The sequence below is a fragment of the Cavia porcellus genome, unplaced genomic scaffold (genome assembly GCF_034190915.1).
Source record: "Cavia porcellus strain 051 isolate PalLab524CR breed Dunkin Hartley unplaced genomic scaffold, mCavPor4.1 scaffold_28, whole genome shotgun sequence".
Taxonomy (NCBI): domain Eukaryota; kingdom Metazoa; phylum Chordata; class Mammalia; order Rodentia; family Caviidae; genus Cavia; species Cavia porcellus.
Genome location: NW_026947511.1, coordinates 30,920,474 through 30,942,301, shown reverse-complemented (window position 1 = coordinate 30,942,301; position 21,828 = coordinate 30,920,474). Strand labels below are relative to the sequence as shown.

The 21,828-nt window shown below is 36.2% G+C and overlaps 1 protein-coding gene across 2 annotated transcripts in view; it reads left to right on the top strand.

The window, feature by feature from the left end:
- P4ha1 (prolyl 4-hydroxylase subunit alpha 1) overlaps positions 1–21,828 on the top strand; it is a 71,286-nt gene that overhangs the window by 37,176 nt on the left and 12,282 nt on the right. Inside the window, exons 9-11 of one of the 2 annotated variants that reach the window (XM_003473783.5) lie at positions 3,007–3,077; positions 16,132–16,231; positions 20,718–20,771. In XM_003473783.5, coding sequence (XP_003473831.1) covers positions 3,007–3,077; positions 16,132–16,231; positions 20,718–20,771 — 225 coding nt within the window. Of the gene's footprint in view, positions 1–1,957; positions 2,029–3,006; positions 3,078–16,131; positions 16,232–20,717; positions 20,772–21,828 lie in introns of both variants that reach the window. The other variant, XM_013156827.3, reaches the window with a different exon arrangement.

Here is a 21,828-nt window from a genome sequence, read left to right as displayed (position 1 = left end):
CTATGCTTGAGCTACATCCCTATCAACTTTTTTGTATCTTCTATATTTTTATCTGAAAGAATAGGTGAAGTATTTTATTCCTTCTTGGGCACATTAATATGGTAATAGAAAAGTATAGTTGGGTTCAAGCATCATTTTAATCTTCAAATGATGATATTGTAGTTTTCTGACTTCAACCTTTGTCATTTATCTTATCAAGAAAGATAGTCTAGGAGGCTGGGGATTTAGCTCAGTGGCATAAGCGCCTGCCTTGCAAGCGCGTGGTTGTGAGTTCGATCCCTGTTAATTACATTTTATACACACTAGTTTGTTTTTAGGGAAAGAGCCTGGTACCAGTAAAAAAATAAAACTCTAGTTTGTTTTTAGGGAAAGAGCCGGGTACCAGTAAAAAAAACAAGAAAGTCTAATGTGGTTAAGCTCAGTCCTATAAATTCAGTCCGTGGCACAGACATTCTTTTGTGAGAGAATGTGGGAAAGGCAACTCTTTCTGGTCTTGCCTTTTGCTCCATCATTTTGCTTTTAACACTTCATCTTATTGACAGTAAAATAAAAACCTCTGTCACTTTCATTAAGAGATTTTTAAATCAGTGCTAAGCTTAGTTTTGCTCCCATTACACAGGGGTTGATTATTTTTTTTTCTGTTAACGGTGAAGGTAGTAACTATTTTTTAGGCTTTGCAGACTGTATGGTCCCTGTCAGAACTATTCAGCTCTGTCATTGTAATGTAAAAGTACCTAGAGAAAATACAAAAATGAACAAGGGTGGCTGTATTCCAGTACAACTTTGTTTCTAAAAACAGGCAGCTGAATTTGGGTTTGCCAACCCTTGTAACATAAGTATTTTAATTATGTATATAATTGTATTGCATAGTAAATTTTACTGCTTTTCTCTACTCTTGTTTGAATTTCTGTTCTTTATTTGCAGTTAGTAAGCATAGTTAACCAAAATGTTTTGGTAGAATACAGCAAGTTCCCAAATTATGACCAAGCTCCATTCTAGGACAATGTTCATAAGTTGAATTTTCTTCCAAAGTCCAACAGTAGTCTTATATGGTATACCTGGGCAAGTTCGCAACTCGAAGGTTCATAAGCCAGAACCTTACTGTTTTCATTCAAAATTGGTCTTCAGTCCTCAGAGGAGATTCTTCAGTTTAGATTATTTTGTGATCAGCAAATTAAGTGGCCTTAAAATTTCATACTCTTTAGTTAACTTCAGAAGGTTAAAAAATATTTGAAATTATCTTTTCTATTTTAACATTGATGAATTCCTTTTATTTGCCTTTCTGCTTAATCTAAGATTATTTTACCAAATACGTTGAGTGGTTATCTTAGAGACAAAATTGAACTCAAAATAATTTTCAGTAGTATTGACCTTTCTATGCAGCTGTAGCTCTAATTTAGTCCTGGAGGGTTTGGAATAGATCATTAATTATATTACATTCCTGTTGCTATAATTTACACTTCAAATTTTAGAAATTTTTTTCATTATCACATCCTCATAACTACTGAAAGAAATTTAAAATTTTCAATCTCTTGTTTATATACACTCTACTCATGTAACACAAAAATAACACTTTTTAAAATGTAAAAATCATAGCCAGGCATGGTGGTATACACCTGTAATCCCAGCCCTTTGGGGTGGGTAAGGCAAGAGGATGACAAATTTGAGGCCAACCTGGAAAAATTAGCAACTTAGCAAGACCTTGTCTCAAAATAATAAAAATCTAAACAGAGCTTTGGAGTGTAGCTCAGTGTAAAAGCCCACAGTTCAGTCTCCAGTACCAAAACAAAACAGAACTGGCTTTCATGGCTCAGCCCAAGGTGACTGGAAGTACATGAAGTTATTTCCTCTATTCACCTTCCTTTGTTAAAACAAAACACCAGAATTCTGACTGGTTGGATAAATGTGATTCATGTTTTGTCTTGTAATGCAACTATTTTGATGGTTGGCTTCACAGCTGAGGCGAGCCACCATTTCAAACCCAATAACAGGAGACTTGGAGACCGTACATTACAGAATTAGCAAAAGGTAAGAGATGTGTATGCTGCATATTTTGCCCTCTAATGAGTGTTTTGTACATCCTACAGGAATTTTTATTCCTTTAGGCGAAATAGGTCATTTTCAGTCTCCTGCTCAAGTCACCACCTTTCCCATGAACAGGATAACGCATGGATAAACTGCTTTGTGTTTCACAGGTTTTTTCTTTTAACTAGAAGTTCTGTTTTTAATCTGTAGCTGGTCTATTTGTTTAGCAAATTAATATACTTTTTTTTAAGATGAGGTATCAGATATCTAGGAAAGAGCCTGATATTTATTTTCTTTTTCTCTTTGTTGTCAAAGTAGAAAATAAAAAGCAGCAGACTGGTTAGTCTGAGAATAGTCTGTGCTTCTGCAGTTCTGTTTGTAAGGGCTGCTGTCATTCTGGCATTCATTCGTATGACTTATAAAATATCACTGTTATTATGGAGTAATCTGTATTCCTCCTGTTGGAGTTTTATTTTTAAAAGCTTGCTGACTCAAATGTTGGCAATGGAAAGAATTGTGCTTCTGAATTCAGTCTTCCAAAATTACTTGTTGAACTTAGTTGTCTTTTATTTTGTATATTGAGAAACAGTTTTATCTGGTGAGATTTTAAAAAATGAACTTCAGACTAATTTTTCCCTAAATTTTAAAGAACATTTAACTTCTAGATCTGGGAAAGCTCCTGTGAAACCCAGTGCTATATATCATTTACATAAAGCTTCAAACGCTTTTCTTAAAAAAAGTGAAAGGACAATAAATCTACAGCAAAAATCTGTCAACCCACTCTTCTCTGACTTTGAAGTGGCTGTTCTAACTGCCACCTTTCCAAACATTTTTGCTGCTTTTGAAATCATTACCTGCCATCCTGAGCAGCCTGAATCCTTCCAATCACCTGTGGCTTGGCAAAACAAAACAACAAAAGCCCCAAATTGCCTGCTACTAGAGTAAGTTCTTGTCCTTTCTCTTTTTTTTTTTTTTTTGTAGCTAAGCCGAGCTACAGTACATGACCCTGAGACTGGAAAATTGACCACAGCACAATACAGAGTATCTAAGAGGTAAGGTAGAACTGGAGTCATATTTGGGTCTAATTTCTACAAAGTCCATGATACGGTTTTTGAGACCCAAGCTGTTAGGTGTAGGTATTTGAAGACATCTGTGCTTGAATTTTCATGATGGACTAATAAATAGACATGGTTATGGGGAATTAGTAGACTGCTAAAGAAATTTATTAAATTACAAAATGCCTGATGAGGCTTTTTAAACCCTGCTAAGCAAAGTCATATTCTCATATTGAAGTAAAAGAAGTTCCCAAAGATGTTTTACAGAGCAAGACCTTGTTGTAAAGCTAGGTTTAAAAATCTCTGGGTCTCCAGTAGCTGTAGATATTAAGAAAATAAATTCCTTGAAGGACTATATAATAAGTCAGTCAGTTTCAAATTTCAAATTTAGCAGTGTTTGAAGAAACTCTAAGTTAGGTTTTAACTAATAGATAACTAAAGTAATTTTTAAAACTAGATCATGGAGCATAACTTAGGAAGAGCTCACAGAACTGAATGACATTACTGCAACAGAAATCCTTTTTCATTGACTTATTCATATAAAAACATTTCTCTGCTTATAAATATGAAAATAGAAACAGCCTTGCAGTAAATTGTTTTATTTTAAACCTAATATTTACACACAGATAAAACAACTAATTTAAATAAACACAAGTCTTATCCATCTCACTAGGAAGATTTAAATGTATTATCTGTATTTACATTTGTTTTTTGTTTTTTGTTTTTTTTTTAATTTTATTTAAGGAGAAAAGAAAAAAAAAGCAGGGAAAGGGTACAAGTTATACAGATTTACAGAAAAAAAAGAACAGTAGGAAATCACTAGTTAATGGATTACATATTGTCATCTTAGAAATAATTGTTCAAGTCACAAAATTAAAGCTTGTAAAGTGGACATTCCATCAATGATACTGCAAACAGTTCTGTTCATTGATCCAATAAAACTCTGTGATATCATTTTCTATCTTATACATTTAAATATACATGCAGTTATATAGTTTGGAGCACTTTCTTTTCCTCTCTTTTGTACCATGACTATTACACATTTTGGGTTTCATTGCTCCCACGGTTCTTATTACTTTTTTGGAAGAGAGTAAAACCAAATGTGACATAACAGAACAGAATCAGTCAAGTCAAAAGGGTGGACATAATAGATAATGTAAAAACATAATACAAGGTGATCAACAATGGTTACCATAATGCCTCCCGCTATCTCTAATAGAATTGCCTATATCGTTAGTTATAATACAATTGAACAAAACAGTAAAGAATAAAACCGACAAAACCAAAACATTGGAGACATTGTAGGTCTTCAAAAGTAGATAAAAGTCAACAAGAATGGGCGTCATAATGAATCTCATTATCTTCACAGCTGATGCCTAAACTTTCGAACCTGATACTATCCAGCAAAACAGAATAGGGGAACATCAGTTAAAAACCAGATGGTGAGAGTAATACAGGGCTTTAAATCAAGGTAATGAAAAGTCAAAGTGGGTTACTATAATATATCCTGCTATTTTTTCCCTTTAATTAAAAGATAAAGATAAAAAAGTAAATAATGGAGTGGAGATTGAGATAAAAGAGGGCATAACAACGAAACAGCGCAGATCAAAACATAACCATTTAAGCAGAGTAGTGTTTCACCACCAGATAATCCTAACCTAAAAGTAGTTACCATATTGTCTTTCTTTGAAATCCTTGAGTACAACTTCGTATACTGTAGCATTAAGTATATCAAAACAATGTAAAACCATTCAAGAGAATGACAGCATTACAGAGTATTTAGAATCGACTAACAGAAAATGAACAATGGTTTCTGTATAATCTCCTTGTCTTTAAAAGGTTTTTGCTTATACTATCATACATAATAAAATCCAATAAGATACAGCCTATTTAGACCATTGGAGACAGAAGGACAAAAGCTAGATGAGACTTCAAAACAAGATGATACTAAATCAGTATTACCTATTAAGATGTCATTTTCTCCAAAATAGCTGTTCCTATCATCCAATCTTCTCTGCCTCATTTCTGTTGAGCTCTTTTTCTGTCAGTAGCTGTAAGTTTGTCGTCTTCATTTTGTTCTCTGCTCCATTCGTTGTGGCCTCTCTGCCATTATTTCTGGATTCTATTTTTCTTTTTTTAGAATATCCTGCAATACTCTCTGTAGAGTTGAATTGGTGGTTGCAAATTCCCCCAGTTCCTCTTTATCCTGGAAGCACCTTGTTTTTCCATCAATTTCCAGGGACAGTTGTGCAGGATATCTCAATCTTGGCTGGAGATTATTATCTTTCAAAGCTTGAATTATTTCCCCCCACGCTCTTCGTGATTTGATGGTTTGTGCAGAGAAATCTGCTGTAATTCTGATGGGTGTTCCCTTGTAAGTGGTCTGTTTCTTGTCTCTGACAGCTTTTAATATTCTGTTCTTGTATTGAATTTCTGGAATTTTGATTATTATATGCCTGGGTGTAGCTCTGTTTGGGTTGTAGGTAGCTGGGGTCCTGTATGCCTCATACATCTGAGTATCTTTACCTTTTGCTAAATTAGGAAAATTCTCCTGGATTATTTCTGTGAGTAGCTTTTGTAGTTCACTTGTTTGTGTCCCTACTTCTTCTTTTATGTTCTTAATCCTTAAGTTATGGATCCTCTTATCATCTTCTTGTCTTTGTATTATTGCTGTTTGTTTCTTTGTTATTTTTAAGAAGTTTTTCATTTCATTCTCCCATATTACAAGTCTGCCCTCCTGTTCAGATAGTCTGTCCTTAGTTTCTTTCAAGCTGTTATGCCAGTCTTCGATAGACTTCTTAGTATCTTGGTAGTCCCTTTGAACCTGCTTCACGTATTCTATGCTTTCTCTGTTTTCTCCATCAAACAATTCTCCCCTTTTTTTCTGTTCTTCCATTCCACCACCTGTTTTTTCTTGGGTGGTACTTAGCATTTCTCTAACTATTCTGCATACTTCTAGCTTCAGGTCGTTGATAACTTCATTCCTGAATTGGTCTATGAGGCTCTCTATATGGCACCTTATGTGTATTGGTGCGGTGTCTGCTATTGCCTGTTTCTCAGAATTGGGGGCCGAGGAGCCTTTCTTGTTGCTGCCTCTTCCCATGCTGCCTCTTCTTCTCTGTTCCTTATATATGCAAGCTTATATAAGAGGCCCAGCTTCTCTCCCAGTCAGCCACAGCCTGATCAAATTGTGCCAGTTAGGTGTTCCCGCTCACCGCTGCGCACCAGGGAGTTACGGACCAGGCAGCCTACGCGTCTCCCCTCCCGGCCACCTTCAGGCTCTGGGATCTGGGTTGGGACAGCCTACCAGGTCCACCGGCAGCGTCACATAGGCCAGGCACTTTTCACCAATCCCGCCCGAGAGGGGGATGTGTGGCTGGAGTCGCCACCGTGCCCTGCTCCCGCAGGACTGCCCGGGCCCAGAAAGTCCTCTGCTGGAGTCAAACTGTGGTACAGTGTCAGTTTCTCTCACTCACCTCACCACAAGTCAGTGTACGCCTCCCTGCCGTTCGCAGATTGCCATTCTCAGAGCTTCTGTGCGTCTCTCCCCTTGCCGAGCCACTGTAGAGGCAGCCAGCCGCCGCGCGGCGGGAAACCCAAATCGCGGCTTACAATGGCGCAGGGTCCAGCCTCCACACCGAGGCTTTTCTGTTCCTGTTTTAGCACTAGGACTGCATTGCAAGTTGGTTTCTCTCAGCCCAGTTCGTTCCTGAGTCAGCAGAGCATATCTCCACCTGCTTATGTCTCCATAGTCCGCACCATTCCTGGCTTCTGAGCCGAGTCTTTCAGAGAGCCTCCGGTAGTTGCTGTTATCTGTCCGCCATGTTCTCCCGGAAGTCCTGTATTTACATTTGATAGTGATTTTTTAATCAATTTTATTTAGATTAATGTGCACTAATAATTGCAATAACATTATTAACAGGTCTTTATAATATAGAAATTTTTGTCAATTATATAAATATATTTTAGAGATATAAGGTACTGAGTCGCAGACTTTCAGGTATAAAAATATATCAGTTCTTTTCCTTTAATGTTTTTATTATGTTTATTGGTACACTTTAGATATTCATAATGATTGTATTCATTTAGGAAATTTTACCTGTACATGATATATCTTTGATTCCTCTTTCCCCATTCCCCTCCCTTCAACCCCTCTTCTTTCCTTATTTACAAAAAAATATGTATCCCTTTAAGAAGTGGTTTCTCAGGGCTGGGGATTTAGCTCAGCGGCATAAGCGCCTGCCTCGTAAGCAGGCAGTCATGAGTTCGATCCCTGGTACCAATGAAAAGGAAAAAGACAAAAAAAAAAAAATTTTAAGTATTAAAAATTATTTCTTATATTTTAAAAGCAGATAATGATGGGTGCCAAGTTGTTACGATATTTAGATTCCAATGGATACATTAAAAATAATTATTTTCCATAAATTGTTAATATTTTCAATGTGACATAAAATCATTTAAAACTAAGTTACAAAAACTTCAGTTAACTAGAAAATTATGGAAGAGGTACATATATTTTAAGAAGTACTTTAGGAGATGCTCAAAGAAAAAAAATGTTTTATTTTGAGACCTGGTCTCTCTGTAATTTAGGCCAGCCTTGAGCTACTGTATAGCCCAGGCTGGTCTGGAACTTGAGATCTTTCTGCTTCAGCCTCCATGATGCTGAGATAGATTACACTCACGTTCCACCCTTCCCAGCTCTCAAAAATGTGATGATTACTGCTGTAAATCATAGCAAAAGTATCATGAAGCCTACACAGAATATTGCATTGATTCAGTATTCTCTTACCCTTTTAGGGGAAAAAGTTGTATGTTGTTGATATATTAACCTTAAACATCATCTTACACATACTCTAATTTCCTGTCTGTGCTGCATCCACCCCTTGCCTTCTTACCATGTTAAGAAAAAGTTTTTTTTCTCAACCTTCACTAGCTAGTTCATTGACTGAGACCCCTATTAAAAAAAAGTAACTAGAGAAAAGCCTACAAAGTCAAAGTTTTATCCAAAAGAGAACTTTTAGAAATGAAAAGTGAAAAAAGAAAGGAAACTTGTGTATTGGTGGGGGGGTTCCAGGGATCAAACTCACAATCTTGCACTTGCCAGACAGGCGTTTATGCCACTGAGCTAAACTCCCAGCCCCTAACCTGTATATTTTTATGCTGTCATTCAAAAGTATGACTAGACAGAGGGTGTGATCTAAGGGTAGTAAACTGAAGGGAATTCAGCAAGGCCTATTTGTTAAATACATCTTGATACCTGTGTCTTTGAGGATGAGGCTCTTCCTTTTCTCTAGAAGTAAGAAGGGTACCTCGGAATAAAGGTCGTATTTTGTATCTCAGAGGAAGGTCACGAAATTTTTTAATGGCCGGCTTGAGGTAAGAAGATCTGAGAGACCTTCCTCTTTCTGATCTTTGCTCAGATACTAAGATGTGTTATATTTTGGAGTACAGTGTCTTGAACCTATCAGAAGACACAAAACCTAAATTTGCATATGATTCTGATTTAATCATAGGAAGAGTTATCCTTAGGGGACCCTAAGATTTCCTAGAAATCAGTTTGGATAGACATGTTTGAGACACGATGTGTAGTACTTTTGAACATCATAATTAATTCTGATTCTAAGGTAAGCTTGAGCTTATTTCCCATTGTATTTGAGAATGTTATACTGTCCTGTCTACTAAAAGAATCCCCCTCCTTTTTTTGTAGTAATGGGGATTGTGCTAGGCAAAGTGTTCTACTACAGGCCACATTCCATCCCTTTTTCTTTTATTTGTATTTTGAGACAGGATCTTGCTAAGTTTCCCAGGCTAGCCTTGAACTTGATATTCTCCTGAGTAACTAGCATTATAGGCATGTGCTACTCTACCCTAAAACTTTAACCTTAAAATAGTGAGTATATTTGAACAAATAAAAAGTGTTTATTATTTTTAGAATTTAACAGCTGTGTTGACATTTGGTATTTCCTTATATTATTTTCCTTATAATAAATTATAGTAAAAGGCTGTCTGAAAATTATAATAAAGGCCATCTTAAATGCATAATGGAAAATTTTTATGTGTTCTGATGTCAATTAATTTAATCCCATTTGCTTTGGGAACATTTGTATTTTGAACAAAAGTTTCAGAAGAGAATTTAAAGTATCTGTTTAGAAAAATTTTTGAATGATTACATAAGCTTCAGTAAAAATTTACTCCAGCAAATGCAATTTCCTTTGACAAAATGCATGTGGAAATTCTTTATTTTTCTAAAGAGCATTAAAAAAACCTTAAGGTGGGTGTGGTTGTGCATACCTAGAGTCCCAGCTGCCTGAGAGTCTAAGGCAGGAGGATTTCTTTTTTTTTTTTTTTTAAATTTTTTTTTTGTCTTTTTCGGTACCAGGGATCGAACTCACGACTGCCTGCTTGCAAGGCAGGCGCTTATGCCGCTGAGCTAAATCCCCAGCCCCGCGGAGGAGGATTTCTTGAGCCTAGGAATCCGAGGCCAATCAGGGATTTTATTTATATTAACAACCATCTTGTTAACTTTTGGCAAGTCATTTCTGCCTTTTCTAATACTAAGAACAAAAACTCAAGAATCAATTACAGCTTATTAATGGAAAAGCTAGTAATTTTGGCTAGATTAACAAATGGATTTTTAGTTTTTGAAAGGTAAACATTCAGTTATATGCTCAAAAAAGACAGTCCATTAGGTGAGCGCATAAAATCAAGTTAAAGTTATATAAATAATGATACAAATAAACAATAATCTGTTTAAAGTAGTAAAAAATGTTTCTTTGATTCTGGTGAATTATTAGAAATGGTTTTCTTTTTTTTTATTCTGAAGTAATGATTTCCTAAATAATGTGATATTTATGCATAAGATTTAGTTTACCTTCTGGGTATGGTGACGCACATCTGTAATTCCAGTACTCAGGAGACTGAGGCAGAAGGATGGCTCCAAGTTCAAGGCCAACCAGGGCTGTATTGTTCAAGGCCAGCCAAATGGTTCTTTTTTTTTGGTGGGTGTGGTTTATTTGGGAAAGAAACTCAACTCAGAAGGCAAAATTGTATCCCATTTAGCTTAAAGATCTTTAAGATTTATTTTGTGTTTTTATAATATATAAGCAAGTACAAATAGTTTTGAATGATTTCAGGTTTTTAAAAATTGGCATAACTTTTGACAACACTGCCCTCCCCTGGATTGAACAGTGGTTCTCAGACTGAAATAAATGAAATGGACAGATGTTGGAGATTTTGCTCTTGGGAACTGACATTTTAAGCTCTGAACTATTTTCTGCGCTTGTAAAGAACAACATAGTTATTTTACCTTAACTAATTATAAAAGACAACAGTGAAGTTCAGATTGCATTACTGACATTTTGTTTGGAGGTCTTGTAACAATCTCAGATCTCCAAAATGGTGCTGTGTTTACCTGTGCACAAGTGCACTTCTTCACATTTTAGAATACAGGCCCGAAGTGCAGGAATGCTTCTTTCTCAGTACAACATTTCCAGGAAATTTTAAAATCCTATGTTTAAAAAAAATGAAGATTTTTTAAAACATCAAAATCTCATTCAAAAGTAGAAAATGTAAAAATGCTGTAACTGAATAACTGAATGTACATACTTGTTCTCAAGTCCTGTCATTAAGGCCAAAAGGAAGATAGATATTTGGGGCTATTGATTTATTTTATAGTTAAAAATTTTAAAAATTGGTACGTTTTAGTTGTATATAATAACACATCATAGGGAATTTTTACTTGCACATAACATATCTTCATCTTTTTTTCCCATTTCCCTTGTTCATTCATTATTTATCTGTTTATTTCTTGCCTTCTCACAGGGTTTTGCTATGCAGTGTAGGCTGGCGTTCTTTGGTGGCCCATGCTGTTCTTGAACTCCCAGTGGTCCTCCTGCCTCAGCCTCCTGAGTGCTGGAATTACAGGAGTGTATCACCACAGCTGGCCTTCCCCTCCTTATTTACAAAATTTTATTTACATTTTTTCCTTCTATTCTTTTTTTTCTTGTCCCCTTTTTCCTTTCTCTTCCCCTCACCTTTGTTCCCTTCTCATGTGAACATTTTCTTTGAAATGCGTATGAGACCTTATCTCAAAAAGAGAAACAAAACAAAACCTCAAAAAACTGAACATTTTCTTATTTCCCAATAGTTTTTAATGAAATTTATAGCCATGTATATTTATTTGGAGGAAAAGGCTTTTTTCCTTTCTCATGGGATTAAATACTGTATGTGTTTTATGGGAAAAACACTGAATTAACTTGGTTGAAATTTTCTAGTATAGTTATACATAACAAAGAAATAATCTTCAAATGACTTCTATTAAAGTAAATGCTGTAACTTTATTTTGTTTATTTATTTTTTAATCTTTTTTTTGGTACTGAGGTTCAAACGCATGGTCTTGTGCTTGCCAGGCAGGCGCTTATACCACTAGCTAAATCCCCGGCCCTAATGCTGTAACTTTAGATTCTAACTTAATTAAAGCAGTGAGCACTGGAAGGAAGAAACCTTGATTTCTGATGGCTTGATAGAATGCTGGCACATCTAGGACCTAGAAAAATGAACAGTTTGCACAAATTACAGTTTAACGGTCACTACTGAATTTTTAGCACTATTACAACAATGTACATTCAGAACTAAATTCATAGAATATCTGTTTACAGTAAGGTTACTAACGACAGATTAGCAATAATGATTTAAGAATGAGATCCAGATTAATAAAATGCTTTAAGTGAGTATGGTCCTGTAGTTAAGAATATTACTTGATTTTCACATGAAAGTCAGAGTAAGTGAAATGACTTCCCATACATCAGTAGAATCATTTGCTTCTGCAGTGACTATAAAAGAGCCACAATAAGATGAGTCTTTTAAACCTATAATTATCATTGACTTGAAATGCTCCACCCAAAATCTTTCATTGAATTTTTATAACAAGAAGTGTAAATGAAAACTTATTTAAGAAATTAAAACCTCTTTGTCTCAAAGATAGACCACTAGATTGATACTGGCAAGAATTTTATGAAATATGTAGGTACAAATCATTTTTAGAGGGTAATTTGACTTGATTTATAAAAAATGTAAAGTTCATTTTTCAGTTCCACATCTAGTAATTTGTCCTGCAGAAGTAATCTCACAAATATGCAGACACACATAAATTTTCATTGCTATAATGCTTCAGTGAACATCCATGTAGAAGCATTTATAGGAACAGACATTTAAATTTTGTATATATACCTAGAAGTAGAATTGCTGGCCAGTATTTTTATTTTGTTTTCATGGTATTAGAGATTGAACTCATGACCTTGTGCTTGCCAGGCAGGTACTTGTGCCACTGAGCTCTGTATCCTTGGCTGCTGGCGCATAATTATAACTGTTCATTCACTTGAGAATCTGCCAGGCTGGTTTCCAGTGTGGTTGTACCATTTTACATGGCCACCAGCAATGTGCTATATCAGGGTTCTGATTTCTGTAGATCCTTACCAATGTGTATTGTCTCTCTCTTGAGACAGGGTCTTGCTATACTGTTCAGGATGGCTTTGAGTGTACTTCATAGCCCAGGCTGGTTTCAAACTCACAACGATCCATCTGTCTCAGTCTTCCTAGTGCTGGGATTACAGGCATGCACCAGCGTTTTTTTGTTTGTTTGTTTTTTAGTACCAAGGATCAAACTCACAACCTTGGAGTTGTAAGGGAGGTGCTGTGCTACTGAGCTGTGCCCCTGAGCTATCTCCCTGGCCCTACTTTTTTAATTTTAAAGGAGTGAGGTGAGATTTAGTGATAATTTTCCAGAATGGCAAAAATGGAAGTTTTCTTGGGTAGTGGGAGACTTGGGCAAAAAAGTAAAAGTCAGCCATTGACAAGGAATAAAGACAAAGGGAGGCAGAAACTGCTGGAGTAAAGTGTGTGGGGTTAGAAAGGGGAGATTCAAACGCACAGACAGGAAACCCTGCCTCTGTCAGGCTGCAGGACAGCGATTTCACTTAACATTCAGGAAGACAGGATAGAGTAGACCTTTAAATGTTGGGGAGGATAGCGAGAGTAGTTGAAGGTAACAGAAGTAGAAGTCAGGTTCTCTTTGGGTGATAGGTTCTAGAAGTTGTCTTACCAGGTTGTATTTAATTTGAAATCGTGTTTGAACACTTAGCAATATGCATGCAGCTACTTGTAAAAACCACATCTATAGTAGTTTGCTTATAAAGTTCAAAAACCCATCAAATTGTTGCCAATCAGAACAGATAGTACTGTAAGTTGATATACGAGGTTAGTTGTGTGAGGAACTTGGTCAGATTGGGACAAATGCATTCTTAGTATATTTATCAACTGTATTCTTTACAACAGTAAACTTGTATGATTCTCATTTCTGCTACCCCAAAGACTGTACTCAGCCAGTCTTGACAGATTTGCAAAAATCTGTCAAAAGGACAATTTTGGCAAAGAAAGATAAATGACGGGTTCATTTTAAGGAGTCTGCAGGGTTTATTCAGTCCACAAATATTTAAGCGTCTACTATGTGCCAGGGTCTGTAGGCTGTGGTTATAGTGGTGAGTAGACACAGGTAGACGCTGAAGGACATCTAGAGGATGAGTGAGGAGGACAGCTTCCAGAATGAACAAATATTGTCAAACATCACGAAAGCAAAAAATGTGAAAACTGGAAAATGCCATTTAATTTAGTGACATGGTAGAACAATTTTGTTGGCATGATAAGGGTCTGAAGCTAGATTAGGATGGGTTCAGAGATGAGGAGTCTGAAAAGTGGGCTTAAAGAGGGAGGAAAGTTTGGTAACAGGTGAAAGATAAAGAATTGTGGGAAAGAATTTTCTGGTTTTTTTTTTTTTTTTTTAAATCTTTTGATCTTTTTACTGGTACCAGGGATCAAACTCACGACTGCCTGCTTGCAAGGCAGGTGCTTATGCCGCTGAGCTAAATTCCCATCTCCGAATTTTCTGTTTTTATTGAGGGAAAGAGCAAGCCTAGTAGGAAGAATTGTTAAGAGGATAAAGTTGATTATATAAGAGAGAGAAGAACTAATCAGCGATACATGTTTCCTGAGGTGGAAGGAGGGGATAGAATCTTAGAGGATTAGCCAAACACAAGGAAGAGAAGTGTCTATTCATACTGGATTATTTTTGTCTTATTTATTTATTTATTTATTTTTGCACTGGGGATGGAACTCACAACCTCACGCTCGCCAAGCAAGCGCTTATACCACTGAGCTAAATTCCAGCTATTCTTACTGGAATAATAGAAATAGAATGAACTAGAAGCAGCAGGTGACTTTAGATGCCAGTAAGTTATATGGTTGCTCTGTGAAGTACCATCAGATAACATGGAGACATGCTTTCTTCCGAGTGGAAAGGTTCAGAGTAGAGATACAAATGTAAGTGTGAGGATCCATTTGAAGTTGGCATTCAGAATTTTTAACTGAGTATATCTGTCATGTTTAGTGTTGGTGGGTATAAGCTTGGAAACAAATATTTAGGATCATGTTCAAATTTAGGCTTTTAGCAAAAATATTGCTGAAATAATGAACCATAGAATGAAAGCTAAAGGGAAGAAGAAGAAAAGAAAGAAAGAAAAAAAAAAAGTTGGGGCTGGTGATACAGCTTAGCAGTACTGTGCTGCCTGGCAAGCACAAGGTCCTGAGTTTGATTCCCAGCATCAAAAAAATTAAAAAACAAGGGAGTTGAGAAGATTGGACCAAAGCATGTATAAAGGAGATACAGTTGAATTTGGGGGTCCTATTTAAGGATCTGGGGATTGAACTCAGGCCCTCACATTGGGGTGCCTTTTAAAAAATTAAGATATAGTGCCATAATGTGAATTTCACTCTTTCAAAATGTATGTTTCAGTTAACTATCACATACTTAATTCTAGAACATTTTTGTTACCCTTCCCCTAAAAACACCCTGTACCCACTGGGAGTCACACCCTACCCACCCTTAATCCCATCCTTGGCAATCACTAATCTACTTTTGATTTACCTGTTGTGTGTATTTCATTTAAGTGGAATCATGTGGTCTTTGATGTCTAGCTACTTGTATTTAATGTAATTTTTTAAGGTTCTATCCATGTAGCATTTTTTTATAATATAATAAGTATTTCATTTATGGATATACCACATTTTATGGTCTCATCAGTTGATGAACATTATTGAGATCATTGCCCTTTTTTTGCTGTTGGTAATACTGCTATGAACATTTCTGCAACTAGTTTTTGATGATTTAATTTCTCTTGAGTATTTACCGAGAAGTAGAATTGGTAGATCATGGTGGTAACACTGTTTTAGTGTTTTGGTGATATGCGAAGGTGTTTTTTACAGTGGTTGTACCATTTTAGATTCTCACCAGCAAGGTAGGGGGGTTCTGTACCCTTATCAACACTACCACTTTAGTGGGTTCATTTGTGTACTCGTATAAAACTTATTTTTGTTTAATCAAGTAGTATATGAACTTCTTCCCTGTAAATATTATTAGCATTAGATAGATCAGGCTGAAGACGCTTTGGCCTACAGCCAGTCAATTTCAATACCTTATGTAGAAAGTACAGTTGCTTTTCATTTGTAAGGCGTTTGTCTAGAACATTTGGAAATTCTTAGTGTAAGCCAGACACTGTTGCATGTGTCTGTAGACCTGCTAATCACTCCAGCAGACAACTGAGACTTCATCTGGTGGGGGGGGGAATCACCACAAAAGAGATCCTCCATGGAGACAGCTTTCATTAGTCTACCTGTTTTCATAGAAAAATTATAAGATTAGTTTTGTCCTTTTCCAACTTCTAACTGTAAAATGTGACATCTTTTAAAAATTATAATATTCATTATTCTAAAAATAAACAAGCAGATCAACTAAATGTCTTTAAAAGTTTATTGTTGGGACCGAGGATTTAGCTCAGTGGCATAAGCACCCTGCCTGACAAGCATGAGATTGTGAGTTTGATCCTTGGCACCAAAAAAAAAGTTTATTGTCTTATGTATTGCAACTTTCAAAATTACAGCTGTCTGACTTCATGTATTAAAATAATATCAGTAAAACTATATTTTTTTGTCCTGTCCTTAGTGCCTGGCTGTCTGGCTACGAAAACCCTGTGGTGTCTCGAATTAATATGAGGATACAAGACCTAACAGGACTAGATGTGTCCACAGCAGAGGAATTACAGGTAAGCCTCCAGTTATTTTTACACTACAAGGGATGCTTCCAGGGGGCTGGGGATTTAGCTTAGCGGCATAAAGCACCTGCCTTGCAAGCAGGCGGTTGTGAGTCCGATTCCCCGTACCACTAAAAAAAAAAAAAAAAAAAAAAAAAAAGATACTTCCAGAGAGATTTCTTCAAGCTGAATAGGTAGTCCTTGACTTACATTGTAGTTTGGGACTGTAAAAAGTGAGCTGAAAGTTGAAACCATGTGAAACAATTTTAATAATCAATGGAAGAAATCATGATTGTTCTGTGATGTTTCACTTTTTCTTTTTTTGGTCAAAACATGAAGAACTGTCAAGGACCAGGCATGGTGGTGAATGCCTATAATCCTGGCACTCAGAAGGTTGAGGCAGAAGGATTGAGTTGAAAGTTAGCCTGAGGCACAAAGCGAGACCCTGTCCCAAACAGACAGAACAAACCTCTGTTGAGTATAAATGTACCAGCAAATGAAAAACATGTAACCAGCACCATTGATTAGATACATTAATTCTGTTTTTCATTCTCCAGGTGGTCTACCTCTCAGGTAGCCAAAATGAACATTGATCCTTTTTTTTTTTTTTTGCTTTTCCCTTTTTATCGATACCAGGGATTGAACTCACGACTGCCTGCTTACAAGGCAGGCACTTATGCCACTGAGCTAAATCCCCAGCCCCTGAGCATTGATCTTTTAAAAATAATTTTGTTGTGAACATTCATGTACAAGGTTTTTAATAAAAATACATTTAAGTTTCTTTAGTTATACACTCGTAGAATTTGCTGGATTTGCTGGCTTATATAGCAACTCTGTGTTTAACATTTGAGGAGATACTAAGGTGGCTGTATCATTTTATAATCCCACCAGCAATACATAAGGGCTCCAGTTTCATTGCAACCTTGCCAGCTGTTCTAGTGGATTGAAGTTTCTATCTTAATGGGGTTCATTTGCATATTCCTAATGATATTGAGCATTTTATGATGCATATTAGTCATTTCTGTATCTTGTTTGAAAAAGAAGTATTCAAAAATAAGTCATTTTCAAATTGAATTTTGTGTCTATAAAGTTGTAAGTGTTCTTTATTTAAATGCTAGACCCTTGTTGGGTGAATGATTTACATACACGCACTACCATTGTAGGATTGTCTTTTCACTCTCTTGATGATATCCGTTGGCACAAAACTTGTTATTTTTTTCAATCAGATTTTATTGGTACATTTTAGATATAGTGATCACATTCATTATAGAGAATTTGTATCTCTACATGGTATAGTTTGTTTTTCTAGTCTCCGACCCTTCTACAGCTCCTCCTCTCCACCCCATTTATAAAAGCTTTGTTTCCATAGTTTTCTTCTCTTTTTTTTCACTTTTCCCTTCTTTGCTTTCCGCCTTCCCTTTTCCCCTCTCTGTTTGAACATTTTCTTCGTGTTTCACAATATCTATTACACATTTTGGTCCTTATTTGTACTTTCAGTCTCTCACATGAGAGAAACAGTGTGGTATTCACACTTGCGTCTGACTTATTTCACTTCAGAGTGTGGTCTCAAGGTGCATCCATTTCCCTGGGAAGGTGTCAAGCTTATCCTTCTTTATGGCAGAATAGTACTCCACTGTATAAAAAACTACATCTGCCACATCCAGCATAGCTCCTGAAACTTCGGAGGGAGGGTGGTGGGGGTGAAGAAAGACATGAATCAATATACAAAAGCTAAGGTCAGGTGGAGCCCTCTCTTGTGATGAGCATGTTTATTATATAATCAGCCTATGAATAAGTTTATGGAGAGTTTAAGTTTATGGAGGGTAGAATCTGGGACAGGAAGAAAATGTAATCTGTTCACAGAATAGCAAGTCTTGGTGGCTACATGGGAAACAAGGGAGAAAACTGTTATCGAGTGAAGGACAAGTCACTATGGCAACAGCTCCCTGAGCTGTGTACACTTTTCATGGAGCCTTGCCAAACTCACTAAAGGCAGTGGTGTTGTCCTAGGTACCTGAGGTACAGACAGTTTTGTTCCCAATACACATCTTCTTTATCCATTCACAAGTTGGTTGGCATTTGGGTTGTCTCAAGATTTTGCTATTAATAATTGTGCTACTATATACATGGTGTGCATATATCGCTGTGGTATGACGCTTTAATTCTTTTGGGAACAAACCCACAACGGGAATAGCTAGGTCAAATGGAAACTCTAATTTTAGTTTTTTGAGAAGTCTCCACACTGATTTCCACAGTGGTTGCACCAGTCTATACTCCTACCAGCAGTGGAGAAGAGTTCCTTTTTTCCCATAGCCCACCAACATTTGTTGTTGGTTAATTTCTTGATAATAGCCATCCTTCCAGGGGTGATGTAGAATCTCAGCATTGTTTTAATTTGCATCTCTCAAGAGACCAGTGATGTTAAATATTTTTCATATATTTGCTGTTTGTACTTCTTCACTGAGAAACGTGTATTCATCTCAGATGCCCATTTTTGGGTTGGATCTTTAAATTTGGAGGATCTGATATTTTTGCATTCTTCATATGTTTTAGATAGTAATCCTTGGAGGAACATCTGGCAAACATTTCTTCAGACTCTGTATTATGTCTGCAGTCTGTTGGTGGTTTTTCTTGATGTGTAAAAAACTTTAATCCCAGTTGATTCTTTGTAATAATTCCTGTCCAAGGGTACAGGCAACCACTTTGAAGGCAATAAGATTTACTATGATGTCCATTATGGTTTGACTATTATCTTCTTTTGAAGTCCTGTAAGGTCTCCAGTGTAGGTTTTATTGGTCTTGTACTGTACTGTTTTGATCAATTCTTTATACCTGATGATATAGGCAATTCTTTTTAAAAATAGCAAGAGGCACAATGGTAACCATTTTTGATCACCTGATACTCTATTTTTACATCATGTACTGTGCCCATCCTTCTGTTCTAACCGACTCTGTTCTGTTTGGTCACGTTAGGTTTTATTCTCTTCAAAAAACGTAGTAAGAACTGTGGGAGTAAAAAAACCCAAAAAGTGTAATTGTTATTGTAAAAAAGAGAGGAAAGGAAGGTGGTCTAAGGGATATAACTGCACGTATGTTTGAGTGTGTAGGATGGAAAACCATATTACTGAGCTTTTGTTGGATCATTGAACAGAACTGTCTGCAATCTCACTGTATGATGTCTACTTTATATGCTTTAATTTTATAATTTGGACAACTGTTTCTAAGATGACAATGTGTAACCTATTAACTAATGATTTCTTACTGTATATTTTTTTTCTTGAAATTCTGTATTATTTGTACCCTGTTACTGCTTTGGTTTTTTATTTCCTTTCTTTTTTCTCTTTAACTAAATAAATAAATAAAATAGTTCCTGTCCAATTGGGGTTTTGTTCATAGTCTTTGCCCGTATTTTCAAGATATTTACTATTCTATCTTTCAGCAGATTTAATGTTTCTGTTTTAATATTTGGATCTTTGACCCATTTTCTGCATGGTAAAAGATATGGGTCTAATTTTAATCTTCGGCATATGGAAAGTCAGTTTTTCCAGCACCATTTATTTTAAAGAGGCTATCAGTGAATCTGTTTGGCACCTTTGTCAAAGATAAAGTGGCTAAGTATGTCTGGAGTTAAAACTTGTTAATTTTGATGAAGTCTGATTAGATATCTAAGAAACCACTGCCTAATCCAAAATCACTAAGATTTATACTTATGTTTTCATCTAAGAGTTTTACAACTTTTATATTTTGTGGTGGGGCTTTAATCTGTTCCTTAAGCATTAGATACACACTATACTGTTGAGCTATCCCTCTGGCCCTAAAAATTTGATGGTTTATACTTCCATTCATATCTTTGATCTATTTTGAGTTAATTTTTGTCTGTGGTTTTGTTAGGTTGGAAGAGGTTGGATGAAAATAACTTCATTATTTTTATGTGACTATCATCATGGCCTTGGCAGTGACACTTGTCAGTTGCAGTTTAAAACATTAAAAATATTGAGAAATTCAGTGCTTTATTTATTTTTTAAAACTTATTAAGAATAATTTGTCCTCCGGAGGCAAAAGCAGAAGCAGAAGGATCACAAGTTTGAGGTCAGCCTGGGCAACTAAGCAAGACCCTGTCTCACAAAAGAGTTAGCGATGTAGCTTAGGGAAAGGTGCTGGGTTGTTATGCGTAGGACCCTGGGTTCAGTCTCCAGTTGCCCCCTCCAGACATTCTTATTTAAATTCCAAATGAAATAATTGTAAAAATGAATAGAAACTCAGGATTTTACTTCAAGTTATATATTTGGGAAATACATATCCTCCAGATATTTGCTAAAGAAAAAGCCCATCATAACTACCCTCAATTTTTCATGTTTTCTTGAAATTCTCATTGATTTTAAATATTTTTTCATTTCCTTTGCAGTATCTAACTAAATAAGAGATCAAAATGGGAATCAGGTTTTTTTGAATAATAATCTTGACAGTTCCTTCATTTATGCTTTGTTTCTTTCCTTCAGGTAGCAAATTATGGAGTTGGAGGACAATATGAGCCTCATTTTGACTTTGCACGGGTAAGTAAGAGAAATGGAGACCATAACAAATCACTGAAACTTAGGCATTAAACTGTTAAAAAAAAAAAATTCCTAACACTTGATTAAGCTTAAGTTCACATACAATGAGGAAAAGTAGGAATTTATAGCCAAGGAGCAGGGAAGCACTCAGTAAATGAAAAATTACCCAAAATGCTAGGGGAGGATTCTGGCTACTGGACCTAAGAGAGGATTCTTGTTACAGTCAGGGCAGGGAGATCGTATGTCCCCTGGGGATAGTGGAAGATGAGAAACCTGGTTAGATATCAAGGTTGATCAGATATCTAGGATTGGTGGATTCTGGCAGCACTTATTTGGCAGGACTTTGCTAAAACTAGACAATGTAGGGATGAGCACAGAAGTCAAGATATTAAAGTCTTTTGGTATTAAAAGTTCATAGCCTTATTAAAATATGTGGAAGTAGATACTCCAGAAGCCTTTCAGCAGTAAAAACACTACCCAATAGTTAGGGTACTTAGGTAAGTGCATTGGTAACCCTAGAAACAAGTAAAGAAAGTACCTAAAGGCAAAACGGAACAAAGAAAGATCTGGAGCCTAAAATTAGACAGTTAAAGGGGGCAAAATTAACGCCAAGGTTAGGGGCACATTCCTCTAGGAACCTGGGGCTTTGTGCCTTACCATCTCTGAGAGGAGCCACCACATCTGAGTTTCCACAAGGGTGACGTCTTTGTGAACAAAGGATGAGTTTGAAAATAACCTGCTTTTAGTCAGGAGCCTGAAGGAGAACAGTGTTTCTATCATGGCTAGGGTTTGTATGTATGCTGCTTCTGAGAGTTTTAAAGCTTATGCCCAGCCTCATGTGATCCTGGATTTGAATTTTACTGCTCTGGAGGAGAAGAAATTAAAATTGTACAGTTTGATAGTGTTCTTAATCTTTCTTTCTTTTTTTTGTCTTTTTTGTTTTTATCGGTACCAGGGATCGAACTCACGACTGCACACTTACAAGGAAGGCACTTATGCCGCTGAGCTAAATCCCCAGCCCAGTGTTCTTAATCTTGTAGAAACAAACTTATATCCT